Source organism: Ornithorhynchus anatinus, chromosome 3, assembly GCF_004115215.2.
Source record: "Ornithorhynchus anatinus isolate Pmale09 chromosome 3, mOrnAna1.pri.v4, whole genome shotgun sequence".
NCBI classification, from domain to species: Eukaryota; Metazoa; Chordata; class Mammalia; order Monotremata; family Ornithorhynchidae; genus Ornithorhynchus; species Ornithorhynchus anatinus.
In genome coordinates this window covers 117857917-117884851 of record NC_041730.1, presented here as the reverse complement: position 1 = coordinate 117884851, position 26935 = coordinate 117857917, and the positions used below count along the sequence as shown (strand labels likewise).

At 41.5% G+C, this 26935-nt stretch overlaps 1 protein-coding gene across 1 annotated transcript in view; it reads left to right on the top strand.

Moving 5' to 3' along the window:
• The window catches only part of LRMDA (leucine rich melanocyte differentiation associated), a 1142364-nt gene that overhangs the window by 920127 nt on the left and 195302 nt on the right, over nt 1-26935 (top strand). Inside the window, exon 6 of the mRNA XM_029061255.2 lies at nt 26823-26907. Within this exon, the coding sequence (XP_028917088.1) occupies nt 26823-26907 (85 nt within the window). The remainder of the gene's footprint in view (nt 1-26822; nt 26908-26935) is intronic.

Sequence of the window (26935 nt, the reverse complement as noted above, 5' to 3'; positions counted from 1 at the left end):
TTAGGGGTCTACCAATTTGATGGGACAAATCAATTTATTTCATGTCTTCCCTTTGTCCAAACCACCAGTTTACCATTATTGCCCTCCCTTACCTGGAGATAGACAAGGAGTTAAATTTGACACCCCTATGAAGTCCAAATGTTTAATGCTTTTAATGGCGTAATGTGTTAATAGCCATACAGCTGTTGTTTTTCAGTCTCCTCTTTTATTGAGTTAGGCACCATTTAGTAGATTTGGTTCAAATTGTAAACAAATTATTTTTGCATATGGATCAATGGAAATTTAATAAAGTTTATTAAAACCATATATTGGACTCTTAGGAGTGCTGTTTTCTATCATGGATTTAACCCAACCTCATTAGAATGACAAATATTAAGTGAATACTAGGAAACAACCTAGTCTTAGCATTCCAGAGTTGTATTTTTTAACAGATGGTGCCCAACATTACCGTATTATCAAGAACAATTTTTCTTGGTTATTAATACTTTTTCACCATTTTGTCTAGTGATCTAGACCTATTAGAAAAATGATCCTTCAAAACAAATTGAATTCAATAGGGCCAAGTGCAAAGAAAATAGTCAGTTGGAGAAGTGGATACAAGGGTAGGAAAAGACAAAGACCTGGGATAACCATGACCACAAGCTAAATGCGATTTGTTAATGCAATGCCATTATTTTAAAAGCTAATATAATGCAGAAGAGCAACATGCAAGGGCTGGGATATAATCCTTCCTCTAAACTCAGCATAGCTCACTCTCAATACAGTAGCAGGTCTAGTTTTGGTTGGCTTTCTTCAAGAAGGATGTGAAAGAATTGGAGGAATACCAGAGAAGAGCAACAAAAGTGAGGAAGGTGTTGAGTAACAGCAAAAGAAATCAGGGCTATTGAGTATGGAGAAGTGCAAGGTAAGGGTTGACAAAAATTATCTTTAAATCTGTCAAGGGCCTTTGTGAGGATGCTGAACAATATCCACAGAAGAATGAACTTAAATTCAGCCAGGACAGATCCAGCTGACCAAAAGAACCCCTTCGAGTGATAAAAAAAGATGATCGGAAAAAACAAAAAAATTTTAGGTTCTAAGCTCCCCTCTAGGCTGTAAGCTCATTGTGGGCAGTGAACATGTTTGTTAACTCTGTTTTATTGTACTCTCCCAAATGCTTAGTACAGGGTTCTGCACGCAGTAAGCCCTCAATCATTATGATTGGTTAAAAATCTGATTGGTTGTTTAAAAAAAATGGAAAAATACTGTAAATGAGGTGTGTCTTCTTTATAGCTGGAGATCTTTAAGAAGAAAATAGGCAATCATCTGTCCAGAGTGGCTTATTCAGTCACCTGCTTGGAGGCAGTGGGTTTGACAAAATGTTCTCTCAAGGTTTCTTCCAAGTTAGAGATTCTCCTCTGCCCAAGATTCTTTATGGCCGCTGATCTTTGATCTGAGCATCCTGGGGCTAATTGTCAGGCTCACCATAACAAACTGGAACTTCTAAACTGAACGCTATTTCTAAAATGTATGTACCCTGCTTGTATGTGTAAACTGTTTCTCACTTTGGAGAACACCATGGATAGACTTACGATTCAGCCCGGATGTTGGAGTGTGCCATTTGGCATCCCTCATGGTAATCATGGTCATTTCAGAGGCTAAAATGTCTTTCCTTGTGTTTCAATTGTTGGTGATATCATGTCATGCTGTGCTCAGTGAATACCATTGACTAATTGATAAATACACTCAAGGGTCTAGTGAACTGCAGGCCTAAGGGTCACAGAATGGCAGGTAACTTTCTCTACTGATTTGCAGATTTTTCTGGGCAAATTGGGCAGAAAAGCAAAGCAATCTTTTCTCTGCCAGTTTCCTTATCGATGAGAGGGATTTAATATTACTTGTTTCCAGCCTGACTAAAGTTGAGAGTTCCTTTTAGGGAGGCATTCCATGAGAAGAAGGCAGTGTTCCTAGACTTTCATTATAATAAAACTGTGCTTTGTTTTCAGTCATTCCTCCTGAAGAGTGGAATCGCTAATATGGGCAGCTGGTTAGAGCTGGAGCAGTAGTAACTTCTGAAGTTATAACAAATGGAAGTCATTATCACTCTCTTACCTTGGTGCTACTTGAGGCAGAAAATGATTTTTTTCCCCCCAGTTTGTTTTTGAATCCTTCATCCACAGAGAATAAGGATTAGCCCGTGGCTATAATTGTGCTTTAAGGGCCTTTCGGCGTGCCGCAAGTGTTTACTTATCCAGGTACAAATAGGTAAAAGCACATAGTTAAAGCTTCCAGCTGCAAGGTCATTTACCTTTTTAAAATTCAGCCGCATGTGCCGACTTCAGTCGAGGGCTTGCTGGTATGAGCCATTAACTGCCTGTTGTATGTAACCTCCCCTTGTCTTACACACAGCTGCGCGCGAGCTGCCGGTCCCTAACTGCGAGCCCTCCGTGCCTGCCATGCGAGCAACAAAAGCAGTTTAACTTGTGATCAGTGATCATATGATCCACTTACAGGGTGCAGGTTCAGTCAAGTAGAACTGGTAAATCATTAAAAATGCACTCGACACTGTGCCTGCTGAGTAAAACATCATGCTAACATCTCTTTTCCCCTAGCCGCTTGGAGCGTGTGGAGGGAGCCGGTGCTGCCTGGTACCGGAGACGGGCTTCGAGAGGTGGATGTTTCCTCATCCGCCTCTGTGAGGGGTCCTAAAACATTCCCTCTGTCTCACTGAAAAGAGAAAAGAGCAAACAAGATGATAAAAAGGAACCCTTGTACCGAGGACCGGACCGTCACCGTTTACAAACATCACAATAATAGTGTCAATTAATGTTACTGAAGAAGATGGTTATTGAAAGACCCTATTACAAAGAGGGGAAAGATGCTTCCAGAATTTGGTAGTTGCCCCGAATAGAAAATTGGTAACCATGGCTCAGTTGGATATCAGATGGACTTCCAGGATGCCCATCAGGCCCTAAATGACAAAGCTTTATAGAACGTGACCTCCTAGAGCTGAATGTCTATAAGGGATTCCAGATACCTTCAAGAATATATGTGAAGACTTGTCCATGTCATGATTAGACTGCTTTTCCCCACGCTGTTGGGCATATTCCATCAAGCAGAATGTTTATGGAGGTGAGTGAATAGAGGTGGAGATGGAAAGAGCACAGGTCTGGAAGTCAGAAAGACCTGGGTTCTAATTCCAACTCTGTCACTTGTCTGCTGTGACCTTGGGTAAGTTTCTTAACTTCTCTGTGCCTCAGTTACCTCATCTGTAAAATGGAGATTAAGGCTGTGAGCCCCATGTGGGACAAGGACTGTGTCCAGCCTGATTATTTCTACCGCAGTGCTTAACGCAATGCCTGGCACATGGTAAGCACTTAACAAATACCTTAAAAAAAGGAAGGCTTCTAGGAATTAGTGCTGTGTGAATGTCACCACTAGGGGATAGAAATAGTCAATTCCGAGGCACGGCGGTTTCCAATTCCTCTTCTACTGTAGGGTGCAACTTCTCCCTCAGGTTTCATTTTTTCCTTCTGATGTAATTCACCCTTGATTCCTATGTCTGTCTGTCTGTCTCAAGACTAACCATGTATAGATGCACTTTTTTAGTCTCTTGTGATAGTTTTTAGTCAAAGTTCAGGTTGTTGATGCTCTGGGATTCAGGACCATCAATCAACTGTAGAGGAGCAACCCAACTTGCAATTTCTCTGAGTTGTGGCAAAGGAGCATAGCTTCACTGGGAGATTTATTCAGCCGAACCATGGGGGGACATTTCCAAAAAGCAGCCTAAATGAGCAAAGCCCCTTGTCCCCCAGGGCTTCCCTCTCTGTCTCCTAGTTTTACCCTTGGGGATGTCAGAACACAAGTCACAATTCCCAGGGCAATGAAGAATCATTTCATTTCTCATTATCAAAAGGCGGTCCCACTCCCTCGTGTTCTCCCAGCCCGGGAATATTCTCAGCAGTTCTGGCTTGGATGAAAAGTCTCCTCCCTGTTATCTGAGTCACATCTCCCTTCCCCAGCAATTGCTTTCAAGGTCTGTATGACCAACTGGGATCAATTGGATCTACAAAATAATCTCACAGAGCCCTGAGCCAAGGGCCAAAAGAACAACATTGGCTCTGAAATGGAGGATGTTTTGGATAAATGATCAGTTTCACCATTTGTAAAATGGGGAAAATAATCCTGGCCAGATCAAAAGGAAGTTAGAGGATAAAACCATGAAAAAACTGATGAAAGAATCATGGGCTAAAAGACCGATTGCAATTCTGAGATAAGATCATTAGAATTAGAATAATTAGTCCGCACCTAGGGAGTTATTACATGATTAGACTTCTTGTCTGGCTCACTCTCTCTGAAGTGGTCTCACTTAACAGTTGTTTGAAAGTAAAATAATCTACCCCTGGTCACAGCAAGCTTCCCCAAAGCCCCTGGTCCTCAGCTTGTTGTCCAAATCTTCATTGAGTTCATCATAAATAACAATAACTATGGTACTCCTTAAGCGCTTACTATGTGCCAGGCACTGTACTAGGCACTGGGGTGAATACAAGCAAATCGGGTTGGACACAGGCAACGCCGTAAAAAGGGGACCTGCCGGTTTCACCTCTACAATATCGCCAAGATACGCCCTTTCCTCTCCACCCAAACGGCTACCTTACTGTTACAGGCTCTCGTTATATCCCGGCTAGACTACTGTGTCAGCCTTCTCTCTGACCTCCCTTCCTCCTCTCTCGCCCCGCTCCAGTCTATTCTTCACTCCACTGCCCGGCTCATCTTCCTGCAGAAACGATCTGGGCCTGTCACTCCCCTTCTTAAACAACTCCAGTGGTTGCCTATCAACCTCTGCTCCAAACAAAAACTCCTCACTCTAGGCTTCAAGGCTCTCCATCACCTTGCCCCTTCCTACCTCTCCTCCCTTCTCTCTTTCTACCACCCACCCCGCACGCTCCGCTCCTCTGCCGCCCACCTCCTCACCGTCCCTCGGTCTCGCCTATCCCGCCGTCGACCCCTGGGTCACGTCCTCCCGCGGTCCTGGAACGCCCTCCCTCCTCACCTCGGCCAAACTGATTCTCTTTCCCTCTTCAAAACCCTACTTAAAACTCACCTCCTCCAAGAGGCGTTCCCAGACTGAGCTCCTCTTCTCCCTCTACTCCCTCTGCCATCCCCCCCTTACCTCTCCGCAGCTTAACCCTCTTTTTCCCCTTTTCCCTCTGCTCCTCCACCTCTCCCTTCCCATCCCCACAGCACTGTACTCGTCCGCTCAACTGTATATATTTTCGTTACCCTATTTATTTTGTTAATGAATTGTACATCGCCTCGATTCTATTTAGTTGCCATTGTTTTTATGAGATGTTCTTCCCCTTGACTCTATTTATTGCCATTGTTCTTGTCTGTCCGTCTCCCCCGATTAGACTGTAAGCCCGTCAAACGGCAGGGACTGTCTCTATCTGTTGCCGACTTGTTCATCCCAAGCGCTTAGAGCAGTGCTCTGCACATAGTAAGCGCTCAATAAATACTATTGAATGAATGAATGAATGAACAGGCCCTCTCCCATGTGGGGCTCGCAGTCTCAGTCCCCTTTTTACAGATGAGGTAACTGAGGCACAGAGAAGTTAAGTGATTTGCCCAGGGTCACCAGTGGTGACCAGCGGTGGAACAGGATTAGAACCCATGGCCTTCTAACTCCCAGCCCTGTGCTCTATCTACCACGCCATGCTGCTTCATCAGTCTCTAATGGCGGGTGCTGATGAAATGCTCCCAGAAAGGGAGGCTGGACCCTGTCTCCTGCTTTGCTTAATACTGTGCCCATCTTGGACTGATCCAGCTCTGGGTAAAGGTGGCAGGAAGCCCTCAAACCCAGTGTGGGAAATATGTGATTGGCAACAGTTGGTGAAAGAATGTGTCCCCCAGTGACCAGAGGGCATGTGCGTGACCACTGTCAAAATTGCTGTCAGGCCTCAGGCCAGTGCAGCTCAGTTGCATGAATCCTTTCAACTCGAATATGGTGAGGTACGTCATTTTTCAAGATAAAGAGAAACGGGCCAAGAAGACCCTCAAGTTACTGTCGCGATTACATTTTTAAGATGTCAATCTCTAGTGCTTCAGCGTAATTTTTAAAAGGTAAAATTCAAAGTTTGGTACATTTCCAGACTACATTATCCTTGATAGCAAGATTAAACATTTCCATAACAAGGGAGAAAATCGTGTAGTGTTGATACAGGGAATAGCTTAGACAACTTTACATAAGTGTTCAGAGCGACCGTTTGAAATACGAAGCTACCGAGAAGAATGATTAGGAGCTACAGAATGATCTCAATAATGTGACAGCAGTTTCCAACGTCTCCCACAGGATTGAGATGTTCAAGTTTACTTGACCTATATCTTTAATAATACAGCTCATTGCCCTTGTATTGAAGCTAGAGGGTAGGACCAAGGGCCAACTTTATCATGTTTTAGGAGAAATTGCAAAAGTTTATTTACGAAGAAACCACACAGTGGTCTGTTCCTTTGGTTATCACCGAGAACAGTTGTGTGGGTAGGAGTTCAACATGCAAAATTCTTTGTTATATCCCAGCTCAGTTGGCAAAAATATTATGCAACACCCAACTTAGACAAATGGCTCTGTTAGCAGAGGAAATAACCTTTTGTTTAATTAGAAAATAAGAGCTATATGGGACAATAAAAATGGTTACTGCTGCCCTCAGTCACTGTTTAATAAATATGGTAGTGCTGGAGATAATGGTAAGTGTTATTTATTTGTGCAATATCACAGACTCAGTAATTGTTCATGTTGTTGATAGTTATCCTGCATGTAGAATGTAGTGGTTTCACGATTTGCTTCCTTTAATCCCCAAAAGGAATAATCAATTTGTTGCTTTAGAAGGTTTATATTTTCACTGGGCAGATGGTAAGGTCTGTCTGTATTAAACCCATCTTTTGTCCTGCTTTTTTGGCATCTTTTGGGAGATGGATTTCTGGATAGATTTCCCAGTTTTCCTCATCACTGCACTCCAGGTCAAATGAAAGTGTAGCTCCAGAATGATCCTCACTGTACAGAAGAAATTCTGTTTGGATGAGGATTCGGTCTCAATGGTTTTGCATATGGACCTCTGACACTTGGAATGAATTATGTCTCTTCCCTTTTGTTTGATTTCTATTTTTAGGGCATCTTCAAAAGGAAATTAAAAAAAAGAGGAATCAAGTTCTCCTCTTAGGAGTCTTCACAGAAGGGTTATTTCTAAGGAAAGTAGCAGGATCAGAATGGGGTGTGCCTGGGGGCTTTAAATCAGGAAGGATCTAACTGAATCTCACATTAGAGGTTTATTTGGTGAGCTAGGTAAAAGAGGCCAGGAGTTGTCCACTTGCTTGTAAAAGAAGGAAGAAAAATTAGATTAAAAAGAAAAAAAACTGAAATTTTTTGGGGGAAGGAGAATGGTATCAAAATATTTTCGGTGAGTGTATAAGAAAGGCTCAATTAGCACTCTAGATGGTTAGGTGTTTATGCTTTTCCTGCTCAGTGTTTTGTAGAAGTGAAGTAGTAGGCCATTTCCTGCTTTTTTATGGTTTGCGTGACATACAGAGATTTTTTTTTCTCCTTTGCTGATGGTGATTTTTACTTTTTTTTTCTTTTTTCTGGCCTGAGTTTTTCTCGAGGAAATTCCAAGTGCAAGCTTTCAACCTAGCATCTTTTGTTTCCTTCTTCCTCACGGGGAAATTGAAGCGATATTTCATATGAGAGGAATTGCACAAGTTAGTTAATGAATGCTCCATATAAAGGCTCATTTCTGTGATTACCAAATAGCCTCATCCTTTAATTTCTCCAGACCCCCACCCTTGAAAAAAATGTAGACACTGTGTCAAGAGGAAAAACAAAACAAAACAAAACCTCTTTTCTTCACACAATTCATTTTAAGCTTCAAAATCCCTGAAAATCCTCAATCTCCCTTTGCAGTCTGGTTCCCACTCTCTAAATTTCCTCATCTCCCTCTGAAAGAAAGAAAAAGCTCTTCTTTAAGGGACTGATAAGTTGTAGACCGATGCTTAGCAACAACATTCCTGTGCCTTAAGTAGCTGCAAGCCCCGAGCTGAACCCTTTGATGTGACTGTCAGGGCAGATTTATTTTGTTTTAGCACATTGTCTACTTGTCCAGATGTATCAGGAGATAAAAAGGAGTCATGTTTACACTCCTTTTGGGGGGGAGATGTAATTAAATCGTGTTTCTGATGAGTCTTGGGTAGCTCAAAATGAAGAAAACAGGAATTGGCTGGAGTAAAGGGGGAAACCCACTCAACAGACTAACACCTGACATAGTCAGAAAATAAAGTGCAAATGCTTCATTGTGTTATTTGCTTCAGCGAGGCTATGGAGTTCGTCATTTTTATATTAGTTTTTTTCCTTATTCTTCTCATGGGCTGTAGAGGTACATGCTTCATTCAGTAATTAGCAATCATTTCCCACAGATCCTTGGTGAAATCACTTTTCTAGCTCTACAATATCCATATCCCTTCCTCTCTTGTTCTCTGTACGCAGCTAAGTACACATAAACGGTTTTTTTTTTTTTTTTGATCATTTACTGTGTGCTACAGGAATCTGTGACTGTGGTAGGTAGTTGTCAATCTGAAGCTAATAGAATCTTTGAACCTCTGTGATCTTGAATAAACAAATGTTCTCCTCGGGGGTAGGGCGAGCTGAATTCTCTCGGAGTGCAGATGCCACAGATAAAACCATTTTTGTTTATTTGCTTTTTCGACTTGCACATTTAGTAACACCATTCTGGGCTCTATTAATAACCTGCGGTGTGCAATGACAAGCCGGAATCTAACATTCAGCGCTCCATGGACATTCCAACCTACTGAAATGCTTGCTGGAATCTGCGGCTACAAAAGTCCTCTTTTTGCATCTTAAATAGGTTACACTGCAGCACCCCCTTCTGCTGACTAAGCTGTGTGACAGGAGGTCTTTGCTACAACTCAGTTTTCTTCTCACATGACAGCCTTAAGACGACTTAAAAGCCTTGCCCTAACCTTTCCAGACACTCATTCCCATCTTTAAAGCAAGGAGAACGACGTAGCTGAATAATAGTTACTAAACTAATGTTCACCTTTAATCTTTGGGGTCAAATTTGTGTCTTCATATAGATTAACCTTTTATTACTCATATGTCAGGGGGAAAATTGTTAATTGAAGGAAGGAAATAGGGTAAAAGAAACTGAAAGGAAATAAAGCCCCTGGCAGAGCAAATCATTCAATATAGGCCTGCAAATATGCTCCGGCCCAGACCTCAATTCCCACACTGACGTCTCTTTAATTCATCTCGGAAATGATGGATTTATGTTATAAGTTCCTCCATCGTACATCAGCTTGAAGTACGAGGCAGTTTTCCTTTGTTTGTACCCAAGTGGGTTTGGATGACCTCTTTAGAGTAAGTTTGCCTTGTTACTGTGAAATTAATTCACTTCTAGTAAATGCAGCGTGTTTGTGCTTGTCGTGTTCATGGGGAGGATGTATATGTCGGGAATGTTTGGCCTCAGATTGGCATCATCATGGAGGGCTTATTTGGTACAGAGCATGGCGCTGGATCAGGAATGGTCAAAATCTAGCCCACCCGTTTCTCAGGTGCTGTGGCTTTTGCCCACAGCAACCCCTCTCTGGCTTTGAGGCAGCTGTGGAGATGCCAGAAGAAAATGACAGAAAGGACCTCAGTCTCCAGCTTTGGAGCCCCAGTAGGTTGTAACTGCAAGATGGGGAAGGGGCCGACAATGATGGTGGCGATGACGTCTGTTTAAAAATCTATGAGTTAAAGGGCAGAACCGTCCCCGGGAAAAGACCACAGAGTTGGGCCCAGGGAAGGGGTTAATCAGTCTATCAACCCATGGTGTCTATTGAGTACTTACTCTGTGCAAAGCGCTCTACTAAGATCTTGGGAAAGTACACGGGAGTAAGTCGACTTGATCCCTGGCTTCAAAAAGCTTACCATGTAGTGGGACAGACAGACTTTTTTAATGGTATTTGTTAAATGCTTACTATGTGTCAAACACTGTTCTAAGAACTGGGTAGGTACAAGTTAATTAGTTTGGACACTGTCCCTGTCCTGAATGGAGCTCACAGTCCAAGTAGGAAAAAGAACAGGAGAACTGAGGCACAGAGAAGTGAAGTGACTTGCAAGCAATTGCCAAAGCTGGGGTTAGAACCCAGGTCCTCTGGCTCCCAGGCCTACGCTCTTTCCAGTAGGCCACACTGCTTCTCAGTAAAATGCATTAACAGGTAAAGGAAGTAACAGAGTATAAAAATATACACATAAGTGTTATAGGAGTCGAGGGTAGGGTGAGCGCCTAAGTGCTTTAGGGGTAAGGACTCAAATGCATCAATGAAACAGTGAGGAGGGACTCAGGGAGTGGGAAGTGAGTCTAGGAAAATCATGGATTGGCAAGTGGGTAATAATAATAATGATAATATTTGTTAAGTGCTTACTTTGTGTCAAGCACTGTTCTAAGAGCTGGGATAGACACAAGCTAATCAGGTTGGACACAGTCCCTGTCCCACTTGGGGCTCACACTCTTGTCCCCATTTTTCAGATGAGATAACTGAGGCCCAGAGAAGTTAAGTAACTTGCCCAAGGTCACAGAGCAAACATGTGGCAAAGCCGGGATTGGAATCCAGGTCCTTCTGACTCCCAGACCCTTGTTCTCTCCACTAAGCCACGCTGCTTCTCAGGTTTGCATCTGCCAACTCTGTTGAATTGGACTTTCCCAAATGCTTAATACAGTGGTCTGCACCGAGTAAGCACTCAACGAATAACACTGTTATCATTAATAATAAAAATAATAATAGTATTTAAGTGCTTACTATATGCCAAGCACTGTTCTAAATGTGGGGGGTAGTTGCAAGGTGATCAGGTAATTACACGGGGCTCACAGTCTTAATCCCCATTTTACAGATGAGGGAACTGAGACACAGAGAAGTAAAGTAACTTACCCAAGGTCACACCATCGATTGACAAGGCAGGGTGAAGAGGGATGGGACTGTGGAATGAGCAAGGGTGAGTTTACATCCCTCAACAGGACAGAGGTTATGTCCTCTGTGCTTTTCCTGGTAATGAAGCCAAAGTTGCTGAGTTTCCAGGTATCTCCCCTGGATTCTGTCGGTCACCTCCATCCATCACTGCCCTACTGTCCTAGTGGACTCCATTTGCTGTCTATTGCTTCGGGCAGAAACAACTTTACTGCTGTGTTTTAACTCTTTCTATCCTACTCTTTGCTGTTGGCCTGCGGAAGACCTGAGAACTGGGGTGTTATGTCATCCCAGATAACTCTGCCCATTCCTCTCCTAGATGATACAAGGATACCTCGAAGAACACAGTGCACAGTCTTTACTGTGACTTGTGAATCCCAGTAAACACACACAGTCCCCAACCTATTGGAGACTGAGGGCCAATATGTGAATAGATAGTTTTAGCATGACAAGGAACGTGGTGTCTCCGCCACGACTGATTGCAGTGCTCTTGTCCACTTATAATCTCAGAATGAAAACGAAGAGCCCACCCTGTAAACAAGTTCTGTTGGGTATAATTTGGGCAGTTTGCAAATAAACTTAAACCAATTACAGACCTCTACAGGAAATTCGCTAAAAATGTGACTCATAACTTGTTCTGAAACTCTTGGGGCGGTGATCTGGGCCTACCTTGTTTACATAACTTCCTTTTAGTCGAACTCTGAAATAAAACCCCAAAGCGGGCTTACAGCATCGTTTCAGTAGGTGAAAACCTAGCTCTAATTCATCACACATCTGTTAAAGACTCTTTCATATACTATCCCCAAACCCCTCGAAATGCATGAAGGGTATTGGAAATAGGTTCCAGTGGATCAGAGAAGTGGTGACTTCCATGGATTGGGAGCAGCAAGACTGCAGGCTTGTAAAACTCCAAGGGAGACAGTTTGGGTGACCTTGCCTGTTTGGGGAGCTGCACCTGCTTGAGGAGCCCTTTTATAAAGAGGGATTTTCAGCTCTTTAAAGACGGTATCTGTCATCTTTTGCCAAGGACCCAACTTTGCTTCCTCTTTTCTGCCAAATCTCGATCTGCTCAGTGAATAGGCAACTGTGAATGGTTAGTTTCATGTTCAGAAAGGGAATTCTGTCTATTCATTAAGGGCACTTGTGAGTCTCTTTGAATCAAATCCTCTGCAGTGGGAATAGGACTCCTGGGATTGATAAAACCATTTAGTTCTACTAAAGCATTACTAATTCTACCAACTGTGTTGTATTGCATTCTCCAAATCAATCAATCAATCATATTTATTGAGTGCTTACTGTGTCCAGAGCACTGTACTAAGCTCTTGGGAGAGTACAATGCAACAGAATTAGCAGTCACGTTCTCTGCCCCTTACATGCTTATAGTCTAGAAGGGGAACTTACAGTCTAGAGAGGGTTTACAATGCTCTGCACACAGTAAGTGCTCAATAAATACCATTGATTATGATAATAATGTTTATTTCTAATGCAGGCAGGCTTAGTAATTTTTCACTCAATGTTGTCTAACACAGAGAGCTCTGAAAACTTTCAAAGATGTGTCCACATTGGATGTATTTAAACAAGTATATGTGTGTGAAAGTAGATTGTCGTGCCTCAGGTTACAATAACAAAGAGGTCTTGTTCATTCATATACATATTATATTAATATACACATATGTATATTAATAAACAAGACTCCGTTATATATTTATATTTGCTCAGGGAAACTGTGAACATCAGATAATTTTCTATTAAATGACATGCAGACATTTGTATCAGAAGTATGTCAACCGGGCAAGGCCAACTAAAAACACGACATAGTTTTTTTGTCGTTATTGTTAAGCATTTATTTGGTTCCAGACACTCGACTAGGCATTCATAAAAGATAATCAGTTGAGACACACAGATTGACCTTCCCCAAATAAGCTCTCTTTTCCCCGGCCCTCTCGCCCTTCTGCGTCATCTATGCACTTCAATCTGTGACCTTTGGACACTTGATATTCTCCCCACCCCTAATCCCACAGCATTTATGTACATATCTATAAATTATATATTATAAATTACTTATTCATACAAATGTCTGTCTTCCCCTCTAGGCTATAAGCTTGTTATGGGCAGGGAGCATGTCTGTTAAAAGCTGCGTGGTTTAGTGGAAAGAGCTCGGGCTGGGGAGTCAGAGATCGTTCTAATCCCAGCTCCTCCACGTATCAGCTGTGTGACTTTGGGCAAGTCACTTAACTTCTCGGTGCTTCACTGACCTCATATGTAAAATGGGGATTAAGAGTGTGAGTCCCACCTGGGACAACCGTGGCTCAGTGGAAAGAACACCGGCTTAGGAGTCATTGCTCATGGGTTCTAATCCCGGTTCTGCCACCTGTTAGCTGTGTGACTTTGGGCAAGTCACTTAACTTCTCAGTGCCTCAGTTACCTCATCTGCAAAATGGGGATAAAGACTGTGAGCCCCACGTGGGACAACCTGACTACCCTGTATCTACCCCAGCGCTTAGAACAGTGCTCGGCAGATAGTAAGCACTTAACAAATACCAACATTATTATTATTATTGTATCTCCCCCAGTGTTTAGAAGAGTGCTTGGCACATAGTAAGCGCTTAAGAAATACCATCGTTACTTCTTTGTAGTGTACTTTCCCAAGCTCTTAGTACAGTGCTGTGCACATAGTAAGCGCTCAATAAATACAACTGATGGATCAATAGATTGACACAATCCCTGTCCCTTATGGGCCTCTCAGTCAAAGTAGGAAGAACTAAGATTTAATCCCCATTTTACAGATGAGGAAACTGGGCTGGATCAATAGATTGACACAATCCCTGTCCCTTATGGGCCTCTCAGTCAAAGTAGGAAGAACTAAGATTTAATCCCCATTTTACAGATGAGGAAACTGGGCCACAGATAAGTTTAGTGATTTGCCCAAGGTCAGAGAGCAGACGAATGGCAGGGCTGAGATTAGAACCCAAGTCCTCTGACTCCTAGACCTATGCTCTTCCCATTAAGTTATTCTGTTCCTTACAGTTTTATTTCCATATGTGCTTTGTGTTTTAGAGAAGCAGCGTGGCTCAGGGAAAAGAGCATGGGCTTTGGAGTCAGAGGTCATGGGTTCGAATCCCGGCTCTGGCACTTGTCAGCTGTGTGACTGTGGGCAAGTCACTTAACTTCTCTGTGCCTCAGTTGCCTCATCTGTAAAATGGGGATTAAGACTGTGAGCCCCACGTGGGACAACCAGATTCCCCTGTGTCTACCCCAGCGCTTAGAACAGTGCTCTGCACATAGTAAGCGCTTAACAAATACCAACATTATTATTATTATTTTGCACCAAAGAGATGCAACCATATCGTCTAATAACGTGTCCTGTTATATAAACGTAGCATGCCTTTTTGGTGGTTCCCATGTTATCTTGTTTTCTGGCATGAAGTAAGAAGATGACTGAGAAATGTAGCTCAAATCATGGTATGCTAAAATAACTTATTGCATGGACAGAAATTGTGTTGGCAGATCGGGAATACTGGGCAGGGAGGTATTGCCTCCCAAGACTGGGCAGAACATGGCTACTTGCAAACTGTCTAGCTGCCGCAGAAACTCTTGGGCCCAGAATTGGGGAGTGGAAGATCGAAGAATGAGGACAAAAGAAAGGACTAGAAGGTAACAAAAATTTGACCCCATTAGCAAAGGTCATCATCCTTAGAACAACAAAAAGAATATGGGTGTTGCTCTTGGCATCCTATTTTTTGTTTCCTACTTATGAGTGCTGTGGAGAGTCTGGGACAAAGCCTTTTGATCTAAGATTTGTATTACTTAGACTTTGAGCCTATGTGGGACAGGGACTCCATCCAACCTGATTAACTTCTGTTTACCCCAGCCTTCAAAACAGTGCTTGGCACATAGTAAGTAGTTAGCAAATACACAATGATGATGATGGTGATGATGATAATAATGATAATGATGATAATAATGATAATAATATGTAATCATGATAATAATGACAGTGTTTGTTAAAGTGCTTACTATTTGTCAAGCACTGTTCTAAGAGCTGTGTCCAACCTCAGTCCCTGTCCCACATGGGGCTCACAGTCCTGGTTCCTATTTTACAGATGAGGTAAATGAGGTATAGAGAAGTTAAATGACTTGCCCAAGGTCACAAAACTGACAAATAGAGGAACCAGGTTTAGAACCCAGGTCCTTTTGATTCCCTCTAATCCATGCTGCTTCTCATGTATATATGTATTTAATCATGTAAATATTTTATCTTGAGTTACTTGACATGGTGTCGTGCTGTTTTTACTGCCTCTTCTACTTTAAAATCCATCCCATGTCACTGATAAATATATGTTATCACCTATTATATATCTAGCTGTCTACCCATCTAACATCTGTATTATATGACTTATATACCTGGCTTTTGCATTCAAGAATGATGCCACATACAGTGAGGTCTTATCCCTCTCAATGTAAGCCCATTGTGGGTAGGGAACATGTCTACCACCTCTTTCATATTGTACTCTCTCAAGTGCTTACCACAGTGCTCTGAACACAATGAGCGCTCAATAAATGCGATCGATCTACGCATGCAGATACGGTTGCAAAAAATCACTGCACAGAGATCAGTTTCAGAGTAGGTACATGTCAAAAGGGTGTTTGAGTGTGCTGATGTGCTTTTTTATTGGCAGTCCCTGTCTCTGTGCTTGAATCTCTTTCCAAGTATCATGGAATTCCTGAAACCTCTACTCAAGGGGACTTCTCCTGCTGCCCACTGGATTGGTCTATTTGCTGCAGTTGTCACCCATTGGTCTGCTGTTGTTCTGCATTTAGTTGATAAGTAGTAACTATGGAGTCGCCCGTGGTAAATGATAGATTCCTGGCCTGAAGGCTTCAGGACCAAGAACATGTAAGAAGGAACTGATCATAGCACTAGTGGTTTGCATAGCACCAATCACCCTGTCAGTTGTCCCTGACGTCCCTTTTTGGGTGAGGTGGTTGGGTAGGACTGCGGAGAACTACAAAGCACAAACAGGAGTATTCCATTCAAAACATATTTGTGGCCAATGGGTAGCATAATGTTGATGCTATGCCATCGGCCATCATAGACCAGGTTGTGGTATCCACGGTAACTGCTTCCATAGCCACTGTGGTACTCACCATCACATTAGCCCAAGATAGTTCTTCTGTCAAAACTGTCATTTGATGGACTAGCCTCCATCTGGTCTTCCCCTACTTCTGGTTGCTTCACCCTCTTGATAATTGAATGTATGTAACTACTTTTGAGTGGAAAGGACCATGAAAAAAGTAGGTAATGTTCTTATGAACTGGTACTTTGGGAATTATCATTCCCACAAATAATCAAATGGGTTATGGAGAAACTTCTAGCTTGTTTACACCCAATATAAAAAGCAGAAATCCCTAGATTCTAATTTGATCTCTCTTAGTTACTTGAGGAGGGCTCTTAAGGATATTACCGCTGCTCTTGTGAGCTGATGTTCTTCATCTGTGGCTCAGAAAATTTTATTAAATTCTCAAAGACTTGTATTCCTATTCCTGGCATCTATTTAGTCTATTATATACAGCAGAGAGAAAAGGGACCAGGCAGTAATTGTACCGAACTCACAAGGACCTGGGCTGGAGGAGCTAATAATTGGTTGTGAAATGCCTTGCTGGTTACTACCTCACAGTGGATGACATTGTTTAATTGGATGCTTACATATGGAAGATCCATAGATGTGAATAATCTACTCCTACTCTCCTAGGGCTAGAAGAACTCCTAAGTAGTCAGTCCCCTGACCAGCTGGACAAGACTGTTCCTAAACTACCCAGAAAAATGGAATATTATCCTGTTCTAAAGGTCTCCAATGATGGAGATTCCACAGCTTCCTGCCTCCTGTAAACCAAGATCAAATCCTGTTCCAAGGGGGATACTAGTCTTTCCCAAGATAGATTTATGTAGGCTTGAACTAAAGTTTCCAGGGGGTTCTTTGTCTTTCTACTTTGTGGTGTTCAACAGTGAAATACTTTCATTATTGTATCCCTGAAAATCAATTTCTTCTGAAGGTAAAAACTAATGCCCCTATTAGTCTTTCTTTAAAATTTCCAATTTGTCACCAAAACAAGAACATATTTTTCATGTTTGTTTTGATAGAATGGTATTTTTTTTTTCTGGAAAGCCCAAACTATAGAATTATGTAAATGCTTTTTTGACAGTTTTCAGTAAGGTGTGTTCCTTTTCTCTTAAATAACCCCAGAAAAAGAATAAAGCACCCTCTGGTTCAGCTGCAATTATGCTGCTGCCTAGACGAGGTGGTGGCAACTCCATTTTGTAAGTGATTGAAGCTGTTTGACCAGACCCCTCCTCCTATTCCAGTCGTTAAAGCATGGGAACCCATGGGGAAAGCATCCTCCCTGAAGCCACTTTTTCTCTAGATCAGAGATAATGGAGTTACTTCCTTCCAAAATACCCCTCCTCTGCCAATTCCCAAACATTCCAGTAGAACTAAGAACCCTACCTCCTCCCCTCCGTTTCTTCTGGCTGTGTCCAGATCTGTTTTCTTTAAAAAGCCTTTGGGGAAGTATTCCTCAATTAAAACACGCACCCACGCACGCTAAATATAATTTCTGAAATATTTGGCCCCTGGTGAGAGACGCATGATGAAGTTTGAGAGGTCTTGTGAGTTGAAGAAACAAATGCACTGTTGTTTCTTGCCTTCTTTGGGTTACAGTAAAACAAATCAATTCAGGCTTCCAAGAGGCAGCCATTGCCTTGTGAATATGTTTGTGTAAAGTCTTGGGGCCTTTGATCAAAGAAAGGCATTTCAGTCCGGGGCTTAATCCTGCCTGCTTTAAGGTGTTTAAATGGGGAAAAAAAGGTTGATAACAGCTGGGATTTAAATTTGCTTTTGCCTAGCTTTTGTTTTGAAAGGGCTTCTATTATCCACGGCTTCCTTTTTAGGAGAGAAGATGGATCGTTGAGTAAACCAAAAAGGGAAAGAGGATATGGGAGGAAATGGGTGGGGACTCTGAATTAATCTTCTAAGGAAAAATGTTTGATCAGCGGGTAGGAGAGGATGAAAACCTCTGATGTTGACAGCAGGCAACTTTCTGACTAGCTGTGATTGGCACCTTTGAAGCTCCAGTGGGGAAGCCAGTGTCCAGTCAGGCTCAGGCTTCCTCTGTCTGTGGGTGGTAGTGTTAATAATGTGGCAACTGGAAAGATTAATTGTGGACAAGCAGCAGGATTACGAGGAGGGCTTCGCAGGTCTAAAAGGAACAGTGCGAGGAAGGCCTCTGATCTGTCAGCCTTAAAGGAAATTAGTCAGGGCAGACTGGAGCAAGTATTTTTTTTTTCCAAGGGTTTTTTTTTTTGGCATTTAGGATATTAAAGCGAAATGCGAAAAGGATATTGAAATGGGACGAAAGGGGCAGGAGTGATGTTTTTTGAAAGAAAATATGCCCTGTTCCAGAGGTAGCCCTCAAGACCTTTATACACACTTTCCTTTAACCGTGCAATGTGTAGATTTTTACTTCCTCTCCACTGTGTCTGGAGCAAATAACCTCTCCTCACGGTTGGAATTCCTGCTGTCGCTGAGGCTAATCCTTCATTTTCCAAACTGATGCTGACTGTAAATTGTTTGCTCACCACCAACATGCAGAATCAAGTTCATATCAATCGCTCCCAATGTAATTCCAAAATACGTTAGAGAAAGGGCATTTACTGAAGCCCGGACTGCATTAACTCTCCATTGTATATTTTACTTCTTACCCTTTTGGTAAAAGTAGGGATTTTTCCAATAAATTCTCTGTTACCATTAAAGAGGCTATTCATCATGCTTACTAATGTTATTAATCAAGATACACCACAGTACCCTTAAAATGAGATCATTTTGATAAATCATGTATGACATGAAAAGACTTTATTCCTTTTAAGTGCAATTTAGACTGCAATTTTTTCCCTCATTTATGATTCATGGGAGAAACATGGATAAAATTCCCTTGCATAGTTATACCTTATCTCCAGCAATAACTCAAAACTGCTTTTAGATGAAAATTTAGGGTTTTATTCACCAAAGCTGAATGCCAGCTCATTATGTTCTGGCATTCAGTAGTCCAAAAATAATGTCTGTGCATTAGGTGGTATTCACAAGAAGTTGGAATTGGCGAGGCACCAGGAACATCAATTACCCTCAATCAAGCCATAATAAATGAGAAATATCAGATTTGGGGGAATTATTTTTGAATCGATGATATTCATCTTCATTTCCCCCATTTAAAATTGTTTTATAACAATAATTACTGAAAGTTCAAATGGTTTACATGCGCAAATTGTTCTCTTGTGTGAAACTCCAAGTATTATTTCCATATACTGTAGCCTTTCTATTTTCCTTTGACTTTTTAAGAAATAATGATTTTATTAGCTGTTTTTTTAAGCCACCCTATTTGAAATGCTGCTCTTTTCCTCCTACAGCTGTCACAATAATTTGGGATATTGTATTAATAGCCTCTGATATAAAAATAATTTGAAACCATTCATTCTGGTGCCGTATATTGAGTTTAAAGTCACGTCTTTGGTTATAAGGAAGACATTGATACTATTCATTAAACTAAAAAATGCCTGAAGTAATGTCATGTTTTTGGGTAATAGTGAAATAAACTCTGGGGGAACGTTTAGTGATTTTGGCATGTGTTAAAAAAAGAACATGCAGAGATATTTAATTTGGACATGTAGGATCTGTGGAGTTTTGGTTCTCTTTATGAACCAGAGCATCAAAAATGTTGGCTGAGTTGAATGACTCCCATCAGTAGTGTATTTGTTTTTGTCAGAGTTTGAGATAATTTGAAGAAAATATCAGTTCTTCAGAATGAAAGGATCAGTTATATGTTCCTTCAAATGCAGCTATCTAAAGCTTGGAGCCTGGAAAATGTGTATACAATATGCTTTCTGCCACATGAAATACAAGTTCTACTCCAGTGCAAAATTGCCTGTTACTGTGTCCAAGTGGTTTACAGAGTCATACTTTATACTTGTTATCACTTTTATGTTTTCTCTATATGTTTACTAATGGTTGAGGTAAATAAACAACAAATGGTTGAAGTTTTCTTTACAATGAACAAATTTAAATTAAAATCCCAATGGTTTTGATTTGTCAGAATTGAATTAGAAATATGAGAAGGTCAAGGCTAGACTTACCGTCCTAAAGTGGCCTTTTTTACATTTTGACAGAGTTTTTATTTCTTCTTGGAAAGTTTTTTTTTTTTAAATGCCATGAATATCCCTTTAAAAGTGCTCATTTATCGCAACGCTGAGCAAATTCTCTAAAGAATGCAAATTTAGAATGTAAAATATTTTGAATATACAAATCATGTTTTTCTTTTTAATACAGTGCTGATTTTATTCTCATCTACTAACAGGATTAACATTGCAAAAGCAGATTTTAATTCTTTACACAATTATTTCATACTGAGGTGACCAGGTTTCCCGATTATGCTTTTTAAGTTCAGGGCCCATGCAAATATCTTGTATTTATTTCTAATTGAAGTCACTTTCTCAATTTGTGCTGTAAGTTTTCCCATACAAATAATAAGGTAAAACAAAAACACAAATAAACAAATAACTGCAAATAATTAGTAAGACAACAATGTCCACTCCATAGGGACCAGGAAAAATAGGCAAAGTAAATTACTGAATGTAGTTATACCCTGCCACCTGTTGGATTCCTTAAACATAACAGGTTACCAGTGTTGCACAGAGTAGTTAAGAATCCCGTCTTCTGACCAGGATTCCAGATCACCAATCTGGAATGATAAACTAGTGTTTTTTGGGGACTTGCTTGAGGTATAGATGGTTCCTGGATTACTCAGTTTTTACTTTTCCCCCTGTCTTTTGACTGAAAGTATTAACATTTGTCATTCTGCCACGTCTTCTGCTCACATCAAAATTGCATGCCAAGTCACTTGGAGGAAAAAAAAAATCCTCCCTCGCATTGCCCAGTTTGAGATTTTGCTGTTAACGGGAAGCACAAGGACATTTGTTCTCACTGCATTCTGTGTGACGGTGTCATGGAATCTGAGCCATGATGGATAAACTGTCAGAATTGAAAGATGATGTTTCCTCCATGTTTCCATTATGACCCAGGCTGTCAGTGACTAATATTTGTTTTGCATTGCTGTGGAATTTTTAGAAGCTATTCTATGGCTCTGGCGGTGGGATGATTGACTTGACATAGATAGCCCACTTGGTGCGGGAAGAAAAAAAAACACACAAAACTTCAATTTCTAGAAGAGATCCAAATCCCAAGCAAAGGAAAGAGAAGAGAGAGGGAATGGAATAGAGATCCCAAACCAATTCAGTTCCATCTAACTTTAAGGCTGACTTGATATGTTCTCCTTATTATGCTGTCACTTTATATTTGTCACGTGAAAGACCAAAATCACCCACAAATCTGTCGGGGGAAATATCAAAATCACCCACAAATCCATCAGGGAAAATCCCGAAACAGCCTACAAATCCATCAGGGGAAATACCAACTTCATATAAGCAACATTTCAGCATATATTTATAAAAAAACAACAGATTCTCTCATTTTAGGGGTGAATCTGTAATTGGGGCTAGATGGTGCTTACAACTTGTGTGTGTAGTTATTCAGGGTTTCAGAAGGCAGACTTGCTTTCACTGATGGGATCCTGGATGAAACCTATTTCACCCTATGAGATTGAAATCCTCTGTGACATATCCGGCTGTCTGGTAGTCTGAAGTACCCAACAGGGTCCCGGGGTGAATGGCTAGGAGTTTGGGAGCTCTTGTCTCCTCACTTGCCCCACCGTCATACACCGACTCTCTGTTGCTTCCCACTACCACAGTGTGTCAGGGGAAGTGGTCATTAGCTGATCAATAGATCCTTGTCAGTCCTCTATACTGTAAGCTCGTGATGGGCAGTGAACGTGTCTGCTAATTCTGTTGTGCTGTACTCTTCCAGGCTCTTGGTACAGAGGAAGCACTCAATAAATAGCACCGATTGGATTGATTGACAAATTATTAGTCCCGAGCTCGAAGCATCCTCAAACTTGGTGAATTCATTCATTCATTCATTCATTCATTCATTCATTCATATTTATTGAGCGCTTACTATGTGCAGAGCACCGTACCAAGCGCTTGGAATGTACAATTCGGCAACAGATAGAGACAATCCCTGCCCATTGACAGGCTTGCAGTCTAATCGGAAGAGACAGACAAAAACAATAGCAATAAATAGAATCAAGGGGATGTACACCTCATTAACAAAATAAATAAGATAATAAAAATAAATACAAATGAGCAAATCAGCACAGTGCTGAGGGGAGGGGAAGGGAGAGGGGAAGGAGCAGAGGGAAAGGGGGGAAAGGGGACTTAGTTGAGGGGAAGTGGCAGGGGAGCAGAGAAGTTATTCCTAAGTTATTGAGGAGAAATGATAGATTGCGTTCAAATAGCATTTTGTGGGAAATTCCTACTTAATTGTATAACTATGAATAGTAGTGTAAAAAAACATAAGGAATAAACCAAATAAATCCCCCTAACCATCTTTTTGTTAGTTGTATTTCACGTCATGCACAGAATTTATGAAGCAGCGAGGCATAGTGGTAGGAGCCCTGGTCTGGGAGTCAGAGTACCTAGTTTCCAATCCTGGTTCTGCCACTACCTGTTGTGTGACTTTGGGTAAGTCCTTTAACTTCACTGTCCCTCAGTAAAACTGAATTTCTAGTACTGGCTCTCCCTTATACTTAGACTGTGAGACCCATGTGGAATGAGGATTGTGCCTTGATTATCTTCTATCTACTGCATCACTTAGTAGAGTGCTTGGCACAAAATTCATTCCTTCATTCAATTGTATTTATTGAGCACTTACTATGTGCAGAGCACTGTACTAAGAGCTTGGAAAGTACAATTCGGCAACAGATAGAGAAAATCCCTGCCCAACAACGGGCTCACAGTCTTGAAGGGGGAGACAGACAACAAAACAAAACAACTAGACATCAATAACATCAAAATAGATAAATGAATATAATTATAGATATATACACATCATTAATAAAATAGAGTAATAGATATGTACAAATATACACAAGTGCTGTGGGGAGGGGAAGGGAGTAGAGCAGAGGGAGGGAGTAGGGGCGATGGTGAGGGGAGGAGGAGCAGAAGAAAAGGGGAGACCCAGTCTGGGAAGGCCTCCTGGAGGAGGTGAGCTCTCACTAGGGCGTTGAAGAAGGGAAGAGAGTTAATTTGGTGGATGTGAGGCGGGAGGGCATTCGAAGTCAGAGGTAGGACGTGGGCCAGGGGTCGATGGCTGGATAGGTGAGAATGAGGCACAGTGAGGAGGTTAGCGGCAATGGTCTTTTCTTTCATCCTGTTTTCTTGTCTTTGTTGTCCATGTCCTTGCGCCTCAATTGTCCACAATTTCCCTCTTCCACCTCTGAACTACCTCTCAACCCTCTTCACCTCCATCCTCTTGTCTGTAGTGCTTTCTCCCTCCCTATCACAGTATACACTCCAATCAATCAATCTATCCATCAGTGGTATTTATGGAGCAGTTATTCTGTGCAGAGTACTGTACTATGTACTTGGGAGAGTACAACTGAATTAGGTGTTGTACTAAGCACTGGGGTAGATACAAGTTAACTGGGATGGATACAGTCTCCATCCCGCACAGGTCTCCCAGTCTCAATCCCCATTTTACAGATGAGGTAACTGAGGCCCAAGAAGTTAAGTGACTCGCCCAAGGTCACATAGGCAAGTGGAAGAGCCACGATTGGAACCCAGGTCCTTCTGACTTCCTGGCCTCTGCTCTATCCACTAGGCCATGCTGCTTCCCTGAGGAAGCAATTAGTTGAGGAATGCCTCCTGGAGGAGTTGATTTCCGAAGGTTTTGAATATAGGGAGGGTCTTTTTTGATGTATTTGCATTGACCAGAGGATGCAGCTTGAATTGAACAGTGTGTAGATATTGAGGAGCTGTTGTTTTGCAGTGGATCGCTTTACAGTGAGGATACCCGTATAGTTTCTTGTATTTTGTCATTCAGCAATTTTGCAGCTTCCCCATCTCATTTCTAGGGTTTCCATTTTGCTCTTCCATTGCCTTGCTGATTCTCAGAAAGTGTATACTGGATTAAATGGTTCTATCTGTTACACCCAGTGACAAGAGTATTTGAGTTAATGCATTCAGTTGGGGAAGGTCATTTTTTTAAGATTTTTTTTTTCAAGAGGTAAATGAAATGTTCATCCTCCGTGGGTCTAATTTGCTTGAAATGCATTGAATCATTTCCAAAAAGGTTGCCAGTGAATCGTACCTCTTCCTGTATTATAAAACTTGCCAGTTACATTATATTATAACTACCTTGGTTAATGATAAAGGTGTCAATAATTTATTATACCTTACTGGGAATGGGGAGAGAGGGCAGTGATGGTGAGGGATGGGGGAGCGGGAGGGGAAGCAGAGAGCATCAACCCATCGTGGGAAAAGCCTTGTAGGTGAGAGAGCAGCGAAGGGCTTGGGCTGGGTGGGTTAGGCTGAGAATATCTATTCCCTGCAAGGAATTAAGATATGCCTAGAGCAGAACCATTTTAGGTCATCGTCACTGTGCTCAAACCTTGAGGGAGTAGGTTTAGCAATAATAATTGTGGTATTTGTTAAGCATTTACTCTGTGCCAAGGATTACGCGAAGCACCGGGGTAGATACCAGGTAATCAAATCGGACACAGTTTCTGTCTCACAGTCTAAGTAGGAGGGAGAACTGGTTTTTTATCCCCATTTTACAGATGATGAAGCAGAGGCACACAGAACTCATGTGATTTGCCAAAGATCACCCAACAGGCAGGTAGCAGAGACAGGATTAGAATCCATGTCCTCTTACTCCCAGACCCATGTTATTTCCCCTAAGGAAAGCTGTTTTTTCAAACTGTAATCCTGTAGAGAAATGAAGCAAGCAAGTTACAGAATCAGCCAGCCTGAGAGAGCTTTATGCACGAGAAGAGAAAGTAAAATCAGAACTCAACTGTGATTCTCAAGGTTTAGAATGTGCCTTTACCAAATCATGGTAGTCATTTTCCCCTTTTGCAGCAGCATTCTCCATCAAGTGAGGACTGTGGCAAGGAATATTGCTACAAATCACCCTCTCCAGTTCATTGAACAGTACTGACACTCTGTTTTGGTAACAAGAATCGTATGCATTTCATGGGTTGAAAATCTGGAAGGGAGGCTGTCCTTCGTAGGCTAGGCATGGAAATAAGAAAAGAAGAAGAATGGCAAGGGGGGAAGTGGTTTGAAAGAATAAATTTAAAGGCAAGGGGAAGACTAGGAATGATGGTGAAAGTGGATGACTTACCTCTGAAGTTGGGATTAGGACATGAGTTGAGTAGTTGAATGACACAAAAGATAGGAGAGTCAAGAGCCCTATTTATTTTGTTAATGAGATGTACATCACCCCGATTCTATTTATTTGCTATAGTTTTAATGAGATGTTCTTCCCCTGGATTGCATTTATTGCCACTGTTCTTGTCTGCCTGTCTCCCCTGATTAGACTGTAAGCCCGTCAAAGGGCAGGACCTGTCTCTGTTACCGATTTGTACATTCCAAGCGCTTAGTACAGTGCTCTGCACATAGTAAGCGCTCAATAAATACCATTGAATGAATGAAAGAGCCAAGTTCAGAGATGCATGAGAAGATGGAAAAGGGTCACTCAGTGCTAACCAACTGAGTGTTTGTCCTTCAGTCTCATTACAAATCTGTAGTGTGGATGCTCCAAAACCTAAATAAAATCATCAGTGGTATTTATTGAGTGATCACTGTGTGCAGATCACTGGACTAAGCACTTGCTAAATGAGGAGATGCCTTAGTTGCTGAAACTGGTGTAGGTTTTAATTACTTGTTCTCTGGGGATCCTGCTCTTTCTTTATGGCTAAAGACCCTTGGATTTGACTTTGTTTCCTTTGCATCTCAAGCAAAATAATAACTGGGATTCCTTTTATTACCTTGGAGGAAAAGCTTGAGTCTGTTTAGGTTCTCTAAATTCTGTGAAAGTGTTTAGTTACAGTTACATCAAATGTCTCAAATGTCAGAAATTTAATGTAAATTTTTTCTGGGTTAGTTTCCTATTTATTTTCATTTTCATAGTTCACGTAATCTCTTGAAGGAAGAAGACTGCATTTAGGAGGTTGGCATATTTAATATTGTATATCTTGTCTTGAAAAAGGAAAAATGCAATTACTACAGCATCTACTTTTTAATGTGTTTCTATGTTTCGTGAGTTGATAGCTCTTTTTTGGCATATGATCATATTGAAGCCATGTGGATGGTTCTGAAGATTCCATGATGCAATAAATAATAATAATAATAATAATGTTGGTATTTGTTAAGCGCTTACTATGTGCAGAGCACTGTTCTAAGCGCTGGGGTAGACATAGGGGAATCAGGTTGTCCCACGTGGGGCTCACAGTCTTAATCCCCATTTTACAGATGAGGGAACTGAGGCACAGAGAAGTTAAGTGACTTGCCCACAGTCACACAGCCGACAAGTGACAGAGCTGGGATTCGAACTCATGAGCCCTGACTCCAAAGCCCATGCTCTTTCCACTGAGCCACGCTGCTTCTAAGTAAGCTCTATGATATGTGAGTTAAAAGTGTGTTAGACAAATCTTTTAGAGATGCAAAGAAACATGAGCAAGATGGTTTCTCTATTTTGCCACAGACTATTCACAAACTTTGCATGTAATTGTCCATATATCATGTATCAGCTCCTAAACATTTCTGTTTTCAGGTCTGTACCATTTAGTCAATCCTGGATAATGTTAATCTTTGTTTCAAAATGTAGGCTTCCAGTGATGTGGTGTCCAAATCTCCAGAATCACAGTATTCACCCCTGCCTTCAGGATCTAGGGATCTCACCAATCACAGAGGTATGACCTAAAGCTTTTTATTGCTCCC